Source organism: Oryzias melastigma, linkage group LG5, assembly GCF_002922805.2.
Source record: "Oryzias melastigma strain HK-1 linkage group LG5, ASM292280v2, whole genome shotgun sequence".
NCBI classification, from domain to species: Eukaryota; Metazoa; Chordata; class Actinopteri; order Beloniformes; family Adrianichthyidae; genus Oryzias; species Oryzias melastigma.
In genome coordinates this window covers 3,223,465-3,239,222 of record NC_050516.1, presented here as the reverse complement: position 1 = coordinate 3,239,222, position 15,758 = coordinate 3,223,465, and the positions used below count along the sequence as shown (strand labels likewise).

The 15,758-nt window shown below is 40.0% G+C and overlaps 1 protein-coding gene across 2 annotated transcripts in view; it reads left to right on the top strand.

The window, feature by feature from the left end:
- wnt4 (wingless-type MMTV integration site family, member 4) overlaps positions 1–6,340 on the top strand; it is a 28,739-nt gene extending 22,399 nt beyond the window's left edge. For both annotated transcript variants that reach the window (XM_024271076.2, XM_036211797.1), the window contains 5 exons: positions 2,734–2,815; positions 3,780–3,933; positions 4,049–4,180; positions 4,351–4,496; positions 5,159–6,340. In XM_024271076.2, the coding sequence (XP_024126844.1) occupies positions 2,734–2,815; positions 3,780–3,933; positions 4,049–4,180; positions 4,351–4,496; positions 5,159–5,629 (985 nt within the window). In that variant the 3' untranslated portion in view covers positions 5,630–6,340. The remainder of the gene's footprint in view (positions 1–2,733; positions 2,816–3,779; positions 3,934–4,048; positions 4,181–4,350; positions 4,497–5,158) is intronic.
- The last annotated feature ends 9,418 nt before the right edge of the window (positions 6,341–15,758 follow it).

Genomic DNA, 15,758 nt, shown 5'->3' with positions numbered 1-15,758 from the left:
TTAGCTTGGGGTAGTAAGGAGCTATAAGCTAGTGGAAGAGAGAGTAGAGTATACACAGGGATGATGGGAAATTAGCAGAGCTAACTTCAAAGACCTTCCTTACAGTGGAACATAATTTTAATGTAAAATAATGTTTGAATAGATTTTGATTCAAGCATTAAAGAAAAAGTTTTTTTTGTTGTTTGTTTAAGGAGATTTTCACAGATTCTCCCTCAATCTCCGTTCTGTCTCTAAGGGTGAACTATAGTGGAAATGAAGTGGTGGAGTGGCACAGAGAGCGGGTTATCACCGTGATGAGTGCTTTATGTTGGCTCTGTCTGGATGGGAAAAGAAAGAGCTCCATCACAGACACACAGAAAAAAAAGGAAGGATTATCTGAACTGTTGAAGGATGGCAATGAGAGGCCTAGAGAGCTATTTGACTTCAGCGGTAATAAAAATATCCTGGTATTAATAATACCCCAGTGAAGCTCAGGAGGACTGTAAGATGAGAAGCTGAGCCTTTAATATAATGAAATCAATAACTTCCATGTCAAATAAAACTTTTGACAACAGGGATCATATAAACAAAACATACAAACAAGAGCCTTGAGTTGAGTTTGAAAACTCAAAATTTGTAAATATCTTAAGAAATGATAAATGCAGCATATCTTTTGGAACAATAAAGTTGATTTTATTTTATTTTTTTTTTCTATTTAGGGACAAAAAGTAAACCCTTTGATGCCAATTGATGCAGATGTGCATCAAACCACTTCAGCCTAAAACTGATTTTAATTTAGCATCTACTTAAAAGAAAAAACAAGTGATTTTTTCATATCTGGAAATAAATTCAGGTGTCATGGAGTTAAAATTTTGCTGACATTTGTGTATGCTTTGCTGTAAATGGTTTTAAGTTACAGGAATGTGCAGATTTTAATGAGCATATGAAAACATTTTTCTGCTCTTTCTGAATATTGTTTTGCTTTAGCTTCCCTATTTCTCCTTATAGAGGCTTTTGATGCAAACCTCAAACGAGAACTTAGTGTCTGTGAAGGGCAGCCGGCCAGAATCCTGCAGACTTGATGCAAACAGAAAGCGTTGCTTGTTTGCATTTGGGTCTTTGTATTTGTATATAAATATATAGTTTTAAAAAAAAGTCATTGCTTATACTTCTTTCTCATGAAGTGTGAAGGATAAAAAATCTGTTCAAATGGATGAACCAAATTTCTTAGGGTAGAGCTAGAGAATGAAATACACAAGTAAATTGTGTGGATTAGTTGTTTCTTTAATGATCAAGATTGTAATATTTTTTTACCACTTTTAAGCCTTACCATTAGGTTTTCCTATAAGATATCAAATTTGTCAACAAATCATTCAATTTGTTCATATATTTTGCAATTTATTTCTTTTTAATTCTTCACAAAAAAGAATAAATCACAAAAAAGTCAAAAATGTTAAAATGTTTTTAATTCTATTACAGTCCTTTCTCAAGAACACTTCCAAATATAGAGGATTCATGTTTTTTTATTAGCTATCTAAAAGAAAATTTGGATTGCTTCAAATTTAGTTTGCTAAAAAGGCACAATCTGAAACAAAACTTAAAAAAATGGAAATCTATGAAATTAAACAAAGTTTTTACAAGAGTTTGAAACATCTTTTTAGCAAAACTTAGTGTAAATTCTGTCTTATTTTGTGTATCAAACTAGCCGCAAACTTTTATATATATAGTATACAACTGTGTTTCTATTTAATTTTTTTTAAATTATCTATTGATCAATTATTCTGATTTTTTTTTAGTTTTAGCCTTAGCACGTTTAACTAGACTTTGCAAAAAATGACAAATCAACAAAACATAATCTTATCAGCACTTTTATGATTTTACTTTTACATTTTTGAGTCTGTTTTTGTAGGGAAATGAACAACAAAATATAGTTTTTGACAAATGTTTTCATAGAAACCTTTAAAAATGGCAGAATACTTTCAGTATTGGTGGGCCTTTAAATTTAGTCCCTTCAGTGATGTTACATGACTGACTGTCACTAATCAAAAAAATGAAGCATTTTCCTTTTTCTAACTTTTCTAAATGATGTACATCTTTCTAGCAGCTGAGTGTCATTTTAGCTAAACAAAGTGTAGCTAACAAGTGCTGACTGAGGATTTAAGCTAGGCTATAGCTAACAGCTTTTCTCTTTGGTGTTTCGTTAAAATATGCTAATGTTGATATTATTCCTTAGTTTCTCATTTTGAAAACCTTTCAATGGTTTAAGACAAAGCTATTTTTCTTGTGCGTCACCAAAAACTCATGTCATGTCTAATTGGGAGTGAACACAAGCCTTTTGTTTGAGTAAAACAACATTAGCTTTAGACGTAACATGTGCTAAACGGCTGCAGGAGCGGCAGACACCACATAATAAGAGGGTTTATGAGAAAGCCTATTTCTGTAAGGTGCAGCTGGGACTCCAGATATGAGGGATGAGTGGTGGGGTCAGAGTATTCTGACTGATACCACTTTCTCACACATCCTCAAATGTCTATGAGTGTGCATGTGCGTGCACCCCCCTGACCTGTCTGGCCTGGAGGCGATAGGTTTGATAAGCCACTTTACCTCATCTTATTGTCATTGCAACCCAGACATCTTTCAAGAACATTCCCACAGTGCCACTAGAAGCCAAACTTTTCACAGGAGTTCAGAAAGTTTGTTGTTGTTTATATAAAAAATTGTCACACAATGATAAAAAGGTTCTATTTGTTTCAGGTACCTGGCCAAGCTCTCATCGGTGGGAAGTATCAGGGACGAGGAAACGTGTGAAAGACTTCGAGGCCTCATCCAAAGACAGGTACAAATTTTGATTAGAACATATTGTGATATTCCAATTTTGTTATAAAGAACCTAGAGTTCTCCCCGTGCATGCGTGGGTTTTCACCGGGGACTCCAGCTTCCTCCCACCGTCCAAAAACATGCTTCATAGGTTAATTGGTGACTCTAAATTGCCCCTAGGTGTGATTGTGAGAGTGGATGGGTGTGTGACTGTGGCCCTGTGACGGACTGGCGACCTGTCCAGAGTGTACCCCGCCTTCGCCCATCAGCAGCCGGGATAGGCTCCGGCACCCCCGCGACCCCAAAAGGGAAGAAGCGGTCAAGAAGATGGATGGATGGAAGAACCTAGATGTGTGTCAAGAAAACAAAAATACACACTAAAAAAGCTGACATGACACAACAAGGTCAACTTTGTTTGTAGCCTCTTAAATCAGAGAACATGTTGTTTCTGGACCACTCTGATTTGCTTAGCCCTGTGTGACATCACAGCTTCACATCTGACTATAAAAATACAGACCTTTGGTATATTTATTTACCAGCTCAGTGGCCTTGTGGTAGAGTGTCTGCCCTGAGACTGGAAGGTCCATGAGTTCAAATCCCAGCTGACCCATATCAAAGACTAAAAATGAGACCCATTTGGCTCTTTGCTTGACACTCTGCATCAGGGGTTGGATTGGGGGGGTTAAGCCACCAAATAGTCCCCGAGCGCGGCTGTGTCTGTAGCTCACCGCTCCCCCAGAGGATCGGTCAAATGCTGACAACTGTACCAAGCCAGAGTCCTTGATTTTCAAAGTTCAACTGATGTAACTTTTAATGCGCATTTGGAACGCTAAGACACCTCAGCAGGTGGAGAGCTGAACATCAGATTGACAAGTGACCCCTTCTTTGGCATAGCAGCATCGTTTTTGCTCCCATTTGTGGTTGTGGCAAACACCATTTGGTTGATTCTTTTACTAACCCAACCTCTTTTGTGTTGGTTTCAGGTTCAGATCTGTAAGCGTAGCGTGGAGGTGATGGATGCAGTCCGCAGAGGCGCTCAGCTAGCTATCGACGAGTGTCAGTTCCAGTTTCGCAACCGCCGATGGAACTGCTCCACGCTGGAGACTCTGCCTGTGTTCAGCAAAGCCATCACCCAGGGTAGGACAAAACTTCCAAACCATTTTACCTGTCAGCCTGGTTTCAGTAAAGTGTTTGCCTCCATTTGAATTCCATTCTGTTGGATGCCAAGCTCTTCTTTCTTTGTGGGTGTTAGGCACCCGGGAGGCGGCCTTTGTGTATGCCATCTCAGCAGCCAGTGTGGCATTTGCGGTCACAAGGGCCTGCAGCAGTGGAGAGCTGGAAAAATGTGGCTGTGACCACAATGTTCATGGAGTCAGTCCAGAGGGTAGGTCAACTCTTTCACACAAATAGAAGGAGTAACACTTTCAATACCTACTTTCTCTCATTAGTTGAGTGTTACTTTTTCCAGTTTAGATTTTTTTCTTTACAAATCATAAAACTCTCCCCATGAACAGCCAGTTAACATAACTGTTTTCTAACCGTTTCCTGTCCCAGGTTTCCAGTGGTCCGGCTGCAGTGATAACATTGCTTACGGAGTGGCCTTTTCTCAGTCCTTCGTTGATGTGAGGGAGAGGAGTAAAGGAGGCCAATCCTCCAGTCAGGCCCTCATGAACCTGCACAACAATGAGGCCGGGAGAAAGGTAGCTAAGACTCTAAATCAACCTTTAATCCATCCTGGATAAGTCACAGTAACGCATTCTCCTCCCCAAATCGTCACATATTGATGTTTGGTTAAGGACCCCTCCACGTCACTTTTTTATGTTTTGGGTGTCCCCAACTCGTTGTTTTTGACATGCTGGCTGCTGGTAAAATCCCGAGTCTGCAACCTTCGAGATGGAGTACTGGATGCGGTACTGGGGGAGGTCAAAAGAATGACGTACCGGTCTTGCCTACTTCACCATTACTTTGCCATCATTGATTTTCAGTGGAGTGTCAATGAAACATTCTTGGATTCATTTGGAGAATCTTCAGAAACTGTAATCACAGAGAATGTGGTGATTGTTAACAAGTTTTTTTAATGTTTGATCCACTCTGTCGCTTGCAGTATGTCCATTGAAAATGTTCCTTATATGCTGTTTTGTGCAGTCCATCTGCATGCCTTGTATGGTTAGACAACCCATATACATCCATAAATCAGTTGTGATTAACCCATTACATGCAGGAAGTCCTGCTTAGAGACTTTCAACTCAGGACTAAGAAGTCCTGATGGCAGCAGTCATTTTTGGGGGCTAAATCTAAAGATAAAAGTTGTTAGAGACGTTCTGTTTGACGTGTTTTCTGCTATATTTTCCTTTCTCTACAGGCCATCCTGTCCAACATGCGTGTTGAGTGCAAGTGTCACGGAGTGTCTGGGTCCTGTGAGGTCAAGACTTGCTGGAAAGCCATGCCGCCATTTCGCAAAGTGGGCAATGTAATCAAGGAAAAGTTTGATGGTGCCACCGAGGTAGAGCAGCGCAAGGTGGGCTCCACCAAACTCCTGGTGCCCCGCAATTCCCAGTTTAAGCCGCACACAGACGAAGACCTGGTTTACCTGCAACCAAGTCCAGATTTCTGCGACTACGACCCGCGCACGCCGGGCATGCTGGGGACCGTGGGCCGCCAGTGTAACAGGACATCTAAAGCCATCGATGGCTGCGAGCTGATGTGCTGCGGCCGTGGCTTCCAGACACAGGAGGTGGAGGTGGTGGACAGGTGTAGCTGCAAGTTCCATTGGTGCTGCTATGTCAAATGCAAAAAGTGTCGCAAAATGGTGGAGATCCACACATGTCGGTGATGCAAGTGGGGGCGCAGAGGGGACTGCTGACGGACAGAACCGACGCCTGAAGCTCCTCCCTCTAAAACTTCTTGTTCTCCTGCTTTTCAAACCATCCTACCCTACGACAAACACTAACAGCCTGAGTTGCTAGGTGGTTGTTCCTTCCATTTTGAAGATCATGGCTATCAGTAAATGAAACGTCAGGCTGATCGTCGCCAGTATGAGGACATGTTTTACTTCCTGTCTGTCTTATGCTCATATCGGGTTAGTCACTGATGTTTTTTGTGTGTTTTTGTAATGTTTAACTTATTTGCTGAGACTGAGGACAAAATTAAGGAAAGAATGGCTATGCATAAACTGGACCTATAGCTTAGCAGTTGAAGGTGGGGTTGGATGGAGGAGCTGGGGTCAGGAGGTGGATCGTCTGCCCTCTGTGCTTGATGTCGCTGCTGCTGCTATTGCTGCTTTGGGGACTCGATTGAAGTGCTGGACGTTGAAAAAGGAGGAAAAAGAAAAACAGCTGCCAAACATGTGGTTTTTCTGCGTACAAGACTATGCTCCACAGAGGACCAGCACAGCTGTTTCTCCCCTACCATGCCCTGATGCTGCTCACTTCTCAAGCTCACAGTCCTCCTCTGCCAAGGAGGATGATGTTGGACAAAGCCACTGTAGGCTCTTCTTTGCCTTTTCTAATCACACAAATAAACACAATTAGCGAACAACACTGTATTCATTGTTTCAAAATGAGTTTTTTTGTGAAAATCTGGTGTTTTCTTTAATTTCAAGTACCATCTGCATCATCTAAAACTGTGCTGCATGCCACACCCATACAGGAATCTCTATTAATATTTATTGGTTTTTTTTTTTTGTTTGTTTTTTTTACCGCTAAAGACTTTAAGCAAACATATCCTTTGACACAGAACTAGCTGCGTTTCCATTGACTATGAAACTGGGCAAAGTGGATTCACAATAATAAATACACCTCATGGAAGCACAAGAATTAAAAAAAAACTCATATTTATTGAAAAATAAGTGTTTGCACTTAGAGGAGGTGCTTTTTGAGGGGTATCAAAATTACATGTTGGGCAAAACTGCAAACACTTTTTAAAAATTAAATTAGTCATGTGACCAACAACTGGATACTACGCACAACGGGCGCCACAAGAGGTCCAACATCATCACACAGCGTGTCATGTGGAACTGTTGGATCCACAGCTTCTTTGTAAAATCACCAACCATGATTTCCCACAATCTCTTCATACGTAGCCACTCCCACATAGCTTGCTCCTCCATGGCCTGAATAACACGCTAATGATCGCTAATGCTGTAGCAGAAATGTATCTTGATAAGAGTTAATGGAAACTGTAATTGCAAAAGTTTCTTCGACATTTATAGAATTTTGATAAAGTTTTACGCATATGTATAATGGAAACACCGCTACTGATAAGAAAGAAGCATGCCAGCACTAGGATTACTTCTTTGGACATGCTAATGCTAATGCTAGCTTTCGAAAGTTAGCATACTTTCTTAAAGTGCAAGTCTCATTTTTTGTTTTCCCTAAATTCTAAGAATATTATTCAAAAGCAAAATGTAAATGTTTCTTTGAATGTTACAAAGTAAAGTACTATGCAATACATAAATATATGCAATTGAAATGGAAAATTGCACTTTACAACTACATTCAGCTGAAAAAGTAAAAATGCCTTAAACATTACATTTAGTGTGTTTTTTATTTTGTAAAAACAAATTAAAAAGATGGTATCTTTGTCTCAAAAAGCATGCAGTGTGTTCAAGTTTCAAGGTAGTTATTAGACATGTTAAGGTTATGATTATAAAGTTTAAATGTTGACAAAGTTTGTCTCATGAGTAAGTTTCACTGCTATCATGTCAGACACTGGACTTCCTCTTCCTACCTGCCCTGTTATTTTCTGACCCACGATTCATTGTTTACACTTTCTCCACCAAAAGTATTGGCTTTTAATATCATTGACCGTATATGAGGACTGGACCGAGTGACCACCTCCCCCTCACAATCCCAACAGGAAGTACCTGCTGGCTCCAGGAAAACCAATATAGACTTCTAAAGTTTAATTACTCAGACATATTTGTCAGAATAACAATTATTGCTCTGCTACCTTTTTTTTAAACATGTCTTGCCAATTCTATTTTTTTTAAATCTATTTTTTTGTAGTACAAGTTATAAACTGGCCAGTAAGATGCCTCAATAAAAGTACTGTATATTTATGAGTATAAAGTCATGTCATTTTATAGTTTGGCTGAGGGTGAGACTTATATATGATTTTTTTTAATAAATAGCAACATCCACTAGATGGCACTGTAGATGTGTATGTCAGTATTTATAGCAACACAGAAGAAGAAGCAGCACCCAGTCTTACGTCGGGTTTGGCAGACTGGTTCCATATCGACAGAGACGACTAAGAAGTCAACAGATTTAGTGATTTGAAGTGATACAGAGAGTTTAGTTAACTTGTTTGTTGTTCTTTATGGTATAGTTATCTGAATAACTGTTCAAATATTGCGCTAATATACTAGGTTCCTATGTTTCATGAAGCAAAAAAGGGATCCTTATTTTATGGTAGTGAAGTGTATGTATATTCAGTCAATTGTTGTTATATAACAATTACCCCCTTCCAAGATAAAATGTCAGTTCTTGTTCTCATATTTTGTCAAATATATTTCTCCCAAAAGTGTGATTTTTAAGTGCGACTTGTAGATATTTTTTTCTTTTATGTTATGTAATTTTTTGGTGTTGTAACTCTAGGTGACTCGTACTCCGAAAAATATGGTACGTGGTATTTACTGGCCCCCACGTTGAATGTTCAAAACATTTGACAGATTTCGTGTATCATGTCTTCAAGTGGAAGAGGTGTGGACTTCCAACAAGCTTACCTCTGATTGGCCAGACTGGTTGCCATAGAAAGGATGACTCAGATCGACTCGGACACTGCTCACTGGGTTGTCGGGTTCTAAAATGGGGGTGTCTGTTTTGTCAAAAAAAAAAAAAAATTGAATTGACTTCATTTTGTTGGAGCTGAAAGTCAATCCTTTTCCAAGGATGATGTCACGTTTGAACAGTCCAGTTCTCATATACAGTCAACGGTTAATACTCAAACAAGCACCCATTCAAATGGAAGAATATGCAATAAACCATTTTGGCCAGAAAACTAACTTCAATTAACATTTACTTAAAAACAGAACGTCATTTTTTTCAAAGCTGGAAATAAATTCAGGCATCAATCTCTCCAGCATTGTTCAAAATATTTGTGTATTAGTCTTTGTGGTAGAACTTTGTTGCTTTGTTTTTACATTACTAAAGAAATATGTGAGATTTACTACAAAATTTGGCATTGTTAGCTAGCTGCTATCTAACGTTGCTTCTAGCTAGCACAAATGGTCTCCGTCATACAAAGACTATGATTTTTTAGGAATCCATTACACCTATAATTTTAGAATTTATGCCATTAACATGTCAACAAATATCTTCATTATTTCTTGCTTCAACCCCAATGGAAATATTTCTTTATTTTATCAGCCATTCTACACAGGCATCATAACTTTTCTCTTTTTTGATTTATTTTTTTGCAATTTTCAACTTGAGAGTAGCTCTTAAAGCTTTATAACCTGTTAAGTTGTGAAAAATTTGGAGTTTGAATTCATACACAGATTTATGCCAATAATTAAATAATAATCAATACAATTTTGTTGAAAATAGCAGAATACTTGCAAGTGGACAAGAGTCATTCTCACCTCGCTAATACAAACGTACAAGTGTTGCTAGCAACGTGCATGATCATGGCGCATGTCGACTACAGCACTTTCTCTTTAAGTCCACATAGAGCCTCACAGTCATAAAAAAAACATACCACAAACAGAATGTTCATACTTCTCTCGGGACCTCCTGTCTTGTACCATAAAGCCAAGCTTTCCTTTAATAACATGCTTTCATTACAGAGACATGCTGTAGATCTGTAAAGGCTTTTACACAAAAAACTGTAATGCCTCTGAATGTACACTAATATTGACCATAAGCGTGTTGTTACATATTTCATTTTTTTTTAAATGTGTGTTTTTCTGTAAGGAAGAAAAAATACTAACAAACACGAAGAGAAAGCATATCATGTTTCCCCGCCGAACTCAGAAAGACACAGTCAGGAAGGCCTGCTGACAGACACTCACATATTTCAATAAATTCATCCATTCCCACGTCTTCAGATGCATTATTACAAAACCACAGTTTACACTCTGTCCATGTGTGTGCATGAGAAACGTTACACTCCGAGATCCTTCTCTGCTCCCCTGACACTTATAAATATAAATTACTTGTAGTTTGTCAGCACATCCGTGTGATTCCTGTGGCACTTGGAACCTGCTCGTCTGGTTTCGGGGCCGGCACCCCCCGGGTTTCAGAGACCGCCTGATTGCATTTGGGATGAAGATGGAGCGGAGGCAAGAACACCAGGCTTGAACGGGGATTTGAGCGAAATGCAGAACACATGGAACAAACTTTTCCCCTCGTTCTGTCTCTAATAATATCACTCACTCTGATAAGCCCTCCCGCTCTTTAATATCTTTGACTCAAACATGGAGAAAGTCTAACCACTGCAGGTTGGCTCAGGAAGGATCTGTCCTTCATCTAACCGCTGCGATGGCCGAGATAAGGCTGGTGGAAGCGCTGATTGGGAACCTTTACTGTTGTGTGTTGACGGGTCTGTCAAGGAGCTTTTTGTGGTTTTGAGGCGAGACAAAATTACAGCGGGGTTTTACCACAGGGTGCATCAAAATTAAATCTATGAAAAGAAACTAAAAGAGCTGATAAAAAATGTTGAAGCAAAACTCTTCACACCAAACATTTTCCAATTTCAAGTCATTTTTTTTGCAAGTCTAAAGCTACATTTATAATGGACGTTTGATGCATGTTCAAAGACATGCTAAACACATTTTCTTGAAAACATATTTAGCATAGAGCATTTACCCTGGACCGTTGGTACCTGATACTAACGCATGGCTCAGGTGTCTCTTGAAAATGAGATCTAATCTCAATGGGATTTCCTGGTAAAATAAAGATTAAATACACTTTTGAATATGGCCGTCACCTAGGGGTCGGTACAAAATGTCAAAGCGGTGCAAATCTTGTGAATCTTGCTCCAGGTTTTTTCTTTCACAGCTCTATTCTGATTTATCAAACACCAGATGTCATATAATAGCATCTTCGCTCAAATTACAATTTCTAATTTTTTATTTTATTATTATTTTTTTAATCATTATTTATTTATTTTTAGCTTTCAACATGCAGAGGGTGAGCATTTTGTTTGTAAAACCCAGAAACATTCCTGAAAAAGTGCGTAGCTACACATGAATACGAGAATTTTGAACGCGGAATACTTTTTACTGTGAGTGGCCACTTTAACCATCATAGCCGAGGGCGGTGCGAGCGTAGCTTAAGTCAACTTTCAAGTCTGTGGCCTCGATTTGAAGGTAAGTCTTTAATTGAACAGATAAGTGAATATTTTACGCTAACAAATTGTCACTAAGATACTTAAAGGGCCTTTATAATGCCATTCTTGAGCCTTTCAGAGTGAACTATATCCATATATGTTAATATATTATCTGTGGCACACTAAAGAACAAATTATTAATTAAATATGAGTTTGTTTGTTTTTTTACTCTTTGCCTACCTGGAAGTAAGACAACTCAATCTCTGAGGCTCCGCCTTCTTCTCCTATTGTGGGTGCCGCCCATTTCATGATGTCGTTCTAGTGACGGCCTAGGCAGATTGTGTGCATTTCAACCACAAAAACAAACAACATCCAAACCTTTGTAAAGATAGATGTGCATGTTGTGCATAAAACATGAAAGCTTTTACCGATCACAGCTGGCTCTGCGGAGAAAGTGTGTGCGTGTGTTAGCTTGGGGGCGGTGCCGGAATAACAAACTCTTCCTGGAAGGGGCTGTTCCTACTTGTCTACGTCACAAAGTGAGGACCCACTCGTTTCATGGATTGGGAGGGGCTGCTCCTCAGAGAGCAGGTTTTTAAAGGAATACTCAAAGATAGATCAAAATACCACTTTCAAGCAGTTTTTCGTGATTAATTAACATTATAACCTCATAAAAGTTGAATTTGCATTGTTTAGTCCCTTTAAGAGAAAATTTGAGGGGATAAAATAGAGGGCTGTTGGTTTTTCTCCATTTGTGATGCAAATCATTATAAAGCTTCATTTTTCAGACTTATAACGACCATGTCCTGGATTTATAACATGAACATTGCTCACAAGTCCCAAACTTCAAGTCACAAGTCAAGTCTCACATCTCCGCCGTGGTGTGTCTCAAGTCAGAGTTTCCAGTCCAACTCCCCATCTGCACTTATAATGAACTTTCCATTCCTGAATCTGTGTTCACACTGAATGTGATTTGTAACTCAGGGGCTTTCAGTTTCAATGTTAAGTCAATGTATAGACACAACCAGAGATCCTTCTGGAGTTTTGAGTGTCGAGCGCGTCACAGCAACTGACGCAAGTCAAACAATATTTGCTATGCAGCGCAATGTTTCCAGAGTGCAAAGAACTGAACTTTATTGAAGAAGACGCGTCGTGTCAACAAATCAGGAACACAGCTTTAACAGAGATGTGTTGATCAAGAAGATAAGCTGAGTGTTGCTGCTTGTTCTCCTGAACTTTATGACATTTTTTATTGTTTTTATTGAGACAAAAATAAAAAGACCCACTAATTTTGCTTTTGTTTTTCCCTCTTTGGACAAGTGTGGGACACCAAGTCATCAAACAGAAGTACTGCTGAAAGCGGCCGTCATTCAGACACAGTTCTTACAGTAGATGGCGAAACTCACCGTACTAGGACCATCCTTAAATGATGTCAAAAACCCAGACATCGTGACGTGGTACCAACAGCTTTAAAGAGCCCTCCGAAATAAATAAACTTGATCTTTCAGCATCATTCGTGTCTTGCATGTAGCGATGAGGATAAAAACCTCTGATGGTAGCTCCTCCCACAGGGGGCAGGAACACTTTGTGCAATTTGATTTGGGGATAACGTTCAGTGTGAATGCAGTAAAAAATGATGTTAAATTAATGCATGTTTAAATGAATATCAGTTTGTCTCTTACACGCCTAAATCGTTTTAACCCTTTAACACCTGAGGCTTCGCCAGTGACGCTTAAACTCAAAGTCTTTAACATACTGTAACTTTTTAATCTGCTGGAAGGCAGTTTATCGTGTTAACGGTTAAAAAGTTACAGATAATCCATCCATCCATCCATCTTCCTGACCGCTTTGTCCCATTCGGGGTCGCGGGGGTGCCGGAGCCTATCCTGGCTGCTGAAGGGCGAAGGCGGGGTACACCCTGGACAGGTCGCCAGTCTGTCACAGGGCCTCAATCACACCCATTCACTCTCACATTCACACCTAGGGGCAATTTAGAGTCACCAATGAACCTATGAAGCATGTTTTTGGACGGTGGGAGGAAGCCGGAGTCCCGGTGAAAACCCACGCATGCACGGGGAGAACATGCAAACTCCACACAGAAAGGTCCCAGCCGGGAGTCGAACCGGGGCCTTCTCGCTGTGAGGCGAGAGCGCTAACCACTTGCGCCACCGTGCAGCCCTTTACAGATAATCAAATAACATAAATACTGGAGTTCCAACGCTAAAGGGTTAAGCAGCATTCAATGCTAACTTTAGCCTGGTTAGCTAGGTCAGAAAAATTGTTCACCTTTTAACAGATTCTGGATCTTCGCATTATGAGTTCATTGGGGGGCTTCAGCTCCACCCCTGAAGTGGACCTGTTTAACTGGAATTTTTACTTTAAAAAAAATCATTTATTTGCTAAAATATGACAATATTTTAAAGAGATTTTGTGTTTTCTTGAGGTCTAAATAACATGACCTATGATCATATTCTTCTTTCTGACAACCCCATGATTCTTTTTTTCTTTTGTGTGACGGAGTCTAAAGGGTTAACGGTGTTGGTCGGCTGGATATTAATGCCACTTGTTCCGAGAACCTTGAAGGCTGGCTGTAGCCCAGGGCCCAGCCCCCTCTCAAACTCCCAGATCTCTTCAGCATACTTTTCATATTAAAAGAAAACAAGTTACACAAATGAGACAGATGGTTCTTGTTTGTGATGACAGTTGCAATTCTTTCTCCTCCAGTCCTCCTCCCCCTCATCTTGCCTCTCCTCCTTCCACTGTTTTGTTTTTGTGTGTTGTACAACTCTAGCAGCGCGGGGCGTTAGGTTCAAGCTGATGAGCATCAAACATTTACACGTGTAAACACACAGATGAGGCTGAAATCTTGCCGATCTTTCTTATGGCGGAACGATACATCAACCAATCTATTACAAGAGCACTCGAGATACTGGGAGTGAAAGGAAATGGAAACCAAAAAGGCCATGAAGAACATTACAGATGTGACAGTGAAGGCATCACAATGAATGTGAATCAAACTGGGAGAGCCGTGGACCACACAAGGTACTCACTGTAGGCTGCATTCAGACTGGACACGTTTGGCTTGCTTAAAGTGAACCAGAGTTTGTTTTCCCAATTAACTTTTAAGTCTGAAAATACCCAAGTGGTTCCTGGTCCTGGGCCAGGAACCACTCTCCGACCCATTTTTTCAGGTGATCTTAGTTCGTTTCCAATCAGACAAAGCTCCACTTTGCTCTGAGTTTCCTTATTCTGGATAGGCTCTGTTCTCGGAGCAGAACATCCATCCATCCATCCATCCATCCATCCATCTTCTTGTCCACTTCTTCCCTTTCGGGGTCGCGGGGGTGCCGGAGCCTATCCCGGCTACTGAAGGGCGAAGGCGGGGTACGCCCTGGACAGGTCGCCAGTCTGTCTCAGGGCCTCAATCACACACATTCACTCTCACATCCACACCTAGGGGCAATTTAGAGTCACCAATTAACGTATGAAGCATGTTTTTGGACGGTGGGAGGAAGCCAGAGTCCCCGGTGAAAACCCACGCATGCACGGGGAGAATATGCAAACTCCACACAGAAAGGACCCAGCCGGGATTCGAACTGGGGCCTTCTCGCTGTGAGGCAAGAGCGCTAACCACTGCGCCACCGTGCAGCCAGAACAACCGGACCAAATTTTCCACCGTAGCTCGGCATTATGGGATGTAAGCAAAGTAGTGGAGCAACAATGAGACACAGCAACTTGAAATGTGTAGGGATGAATCCAGGCTCAAAAAAACAACTTTTAACAGGGCCGTTAACATTTATGTGTTTGCGCACGCGATTAATAAAAAAAATAAATAAATCACACGTTAACATTTATTAACACCTTAATATTTATTAACGCAAATTAATTACAGCTCGAGGAGGAGTGGTCTTTTGCTTTGCCTTGGCTGGTGTAGGGTTCTACAGCGTGGGTTAAAACAATTTGTCAGGTATTATCCTATTTATACCATGGTCACTTACAAAAAAATAAATATTCAATCAGTTTTCAGTACTTTATTCCTGCTTTTTTTTTTTGGTTTAGATCACTTTATCATGAAAAGCGGGTATCTTGATCTATGGTCTGGCGCGTTGTCATGGTAACACGACAAGGGTCACTGAGCTTCGACTGCAGCGGCAAAGGAAAGCGAAATAAATGCTGATAGTCACGATAGATTAAATAAAGCATCCACTTTCTTTGGTCAACCAATTAACTGATTGAGAGGTTGTAAGTGGAGGTTTGATTTAGCAAATGTAGGGAGGTGGAAGGCCCCGCTCTGATGAGCGTCTGACAGTTTGCACATCAATTCTGTGTCAAAAAGAGCTAGTCATTTTACTATACAATAGATTTTACGGTACTTTAAAATGAGTTCAAAGCAAACCATGTATTGAAATGTCATTTTTAAATCTTGAATTTTCAATTGCTAAATTGACTAATTGAATTGTGATTAATTGTAATTAGTCACAATGTTTTAATTTTTTTAAAGTGTGAATAATCTGATTATTTTTTGTAATCAATTGATAGCATGTATTAAAAATAAACGCTCTAAATTTACAGTTTTGTGTGTGATTTCATATTGTCATTACTCACTACGGTGGCCCTGAAGGCTCACAACACAACACATTAAGATGGCAACACAGCCAACACATTAACACACACAACACATCAACTTGGCA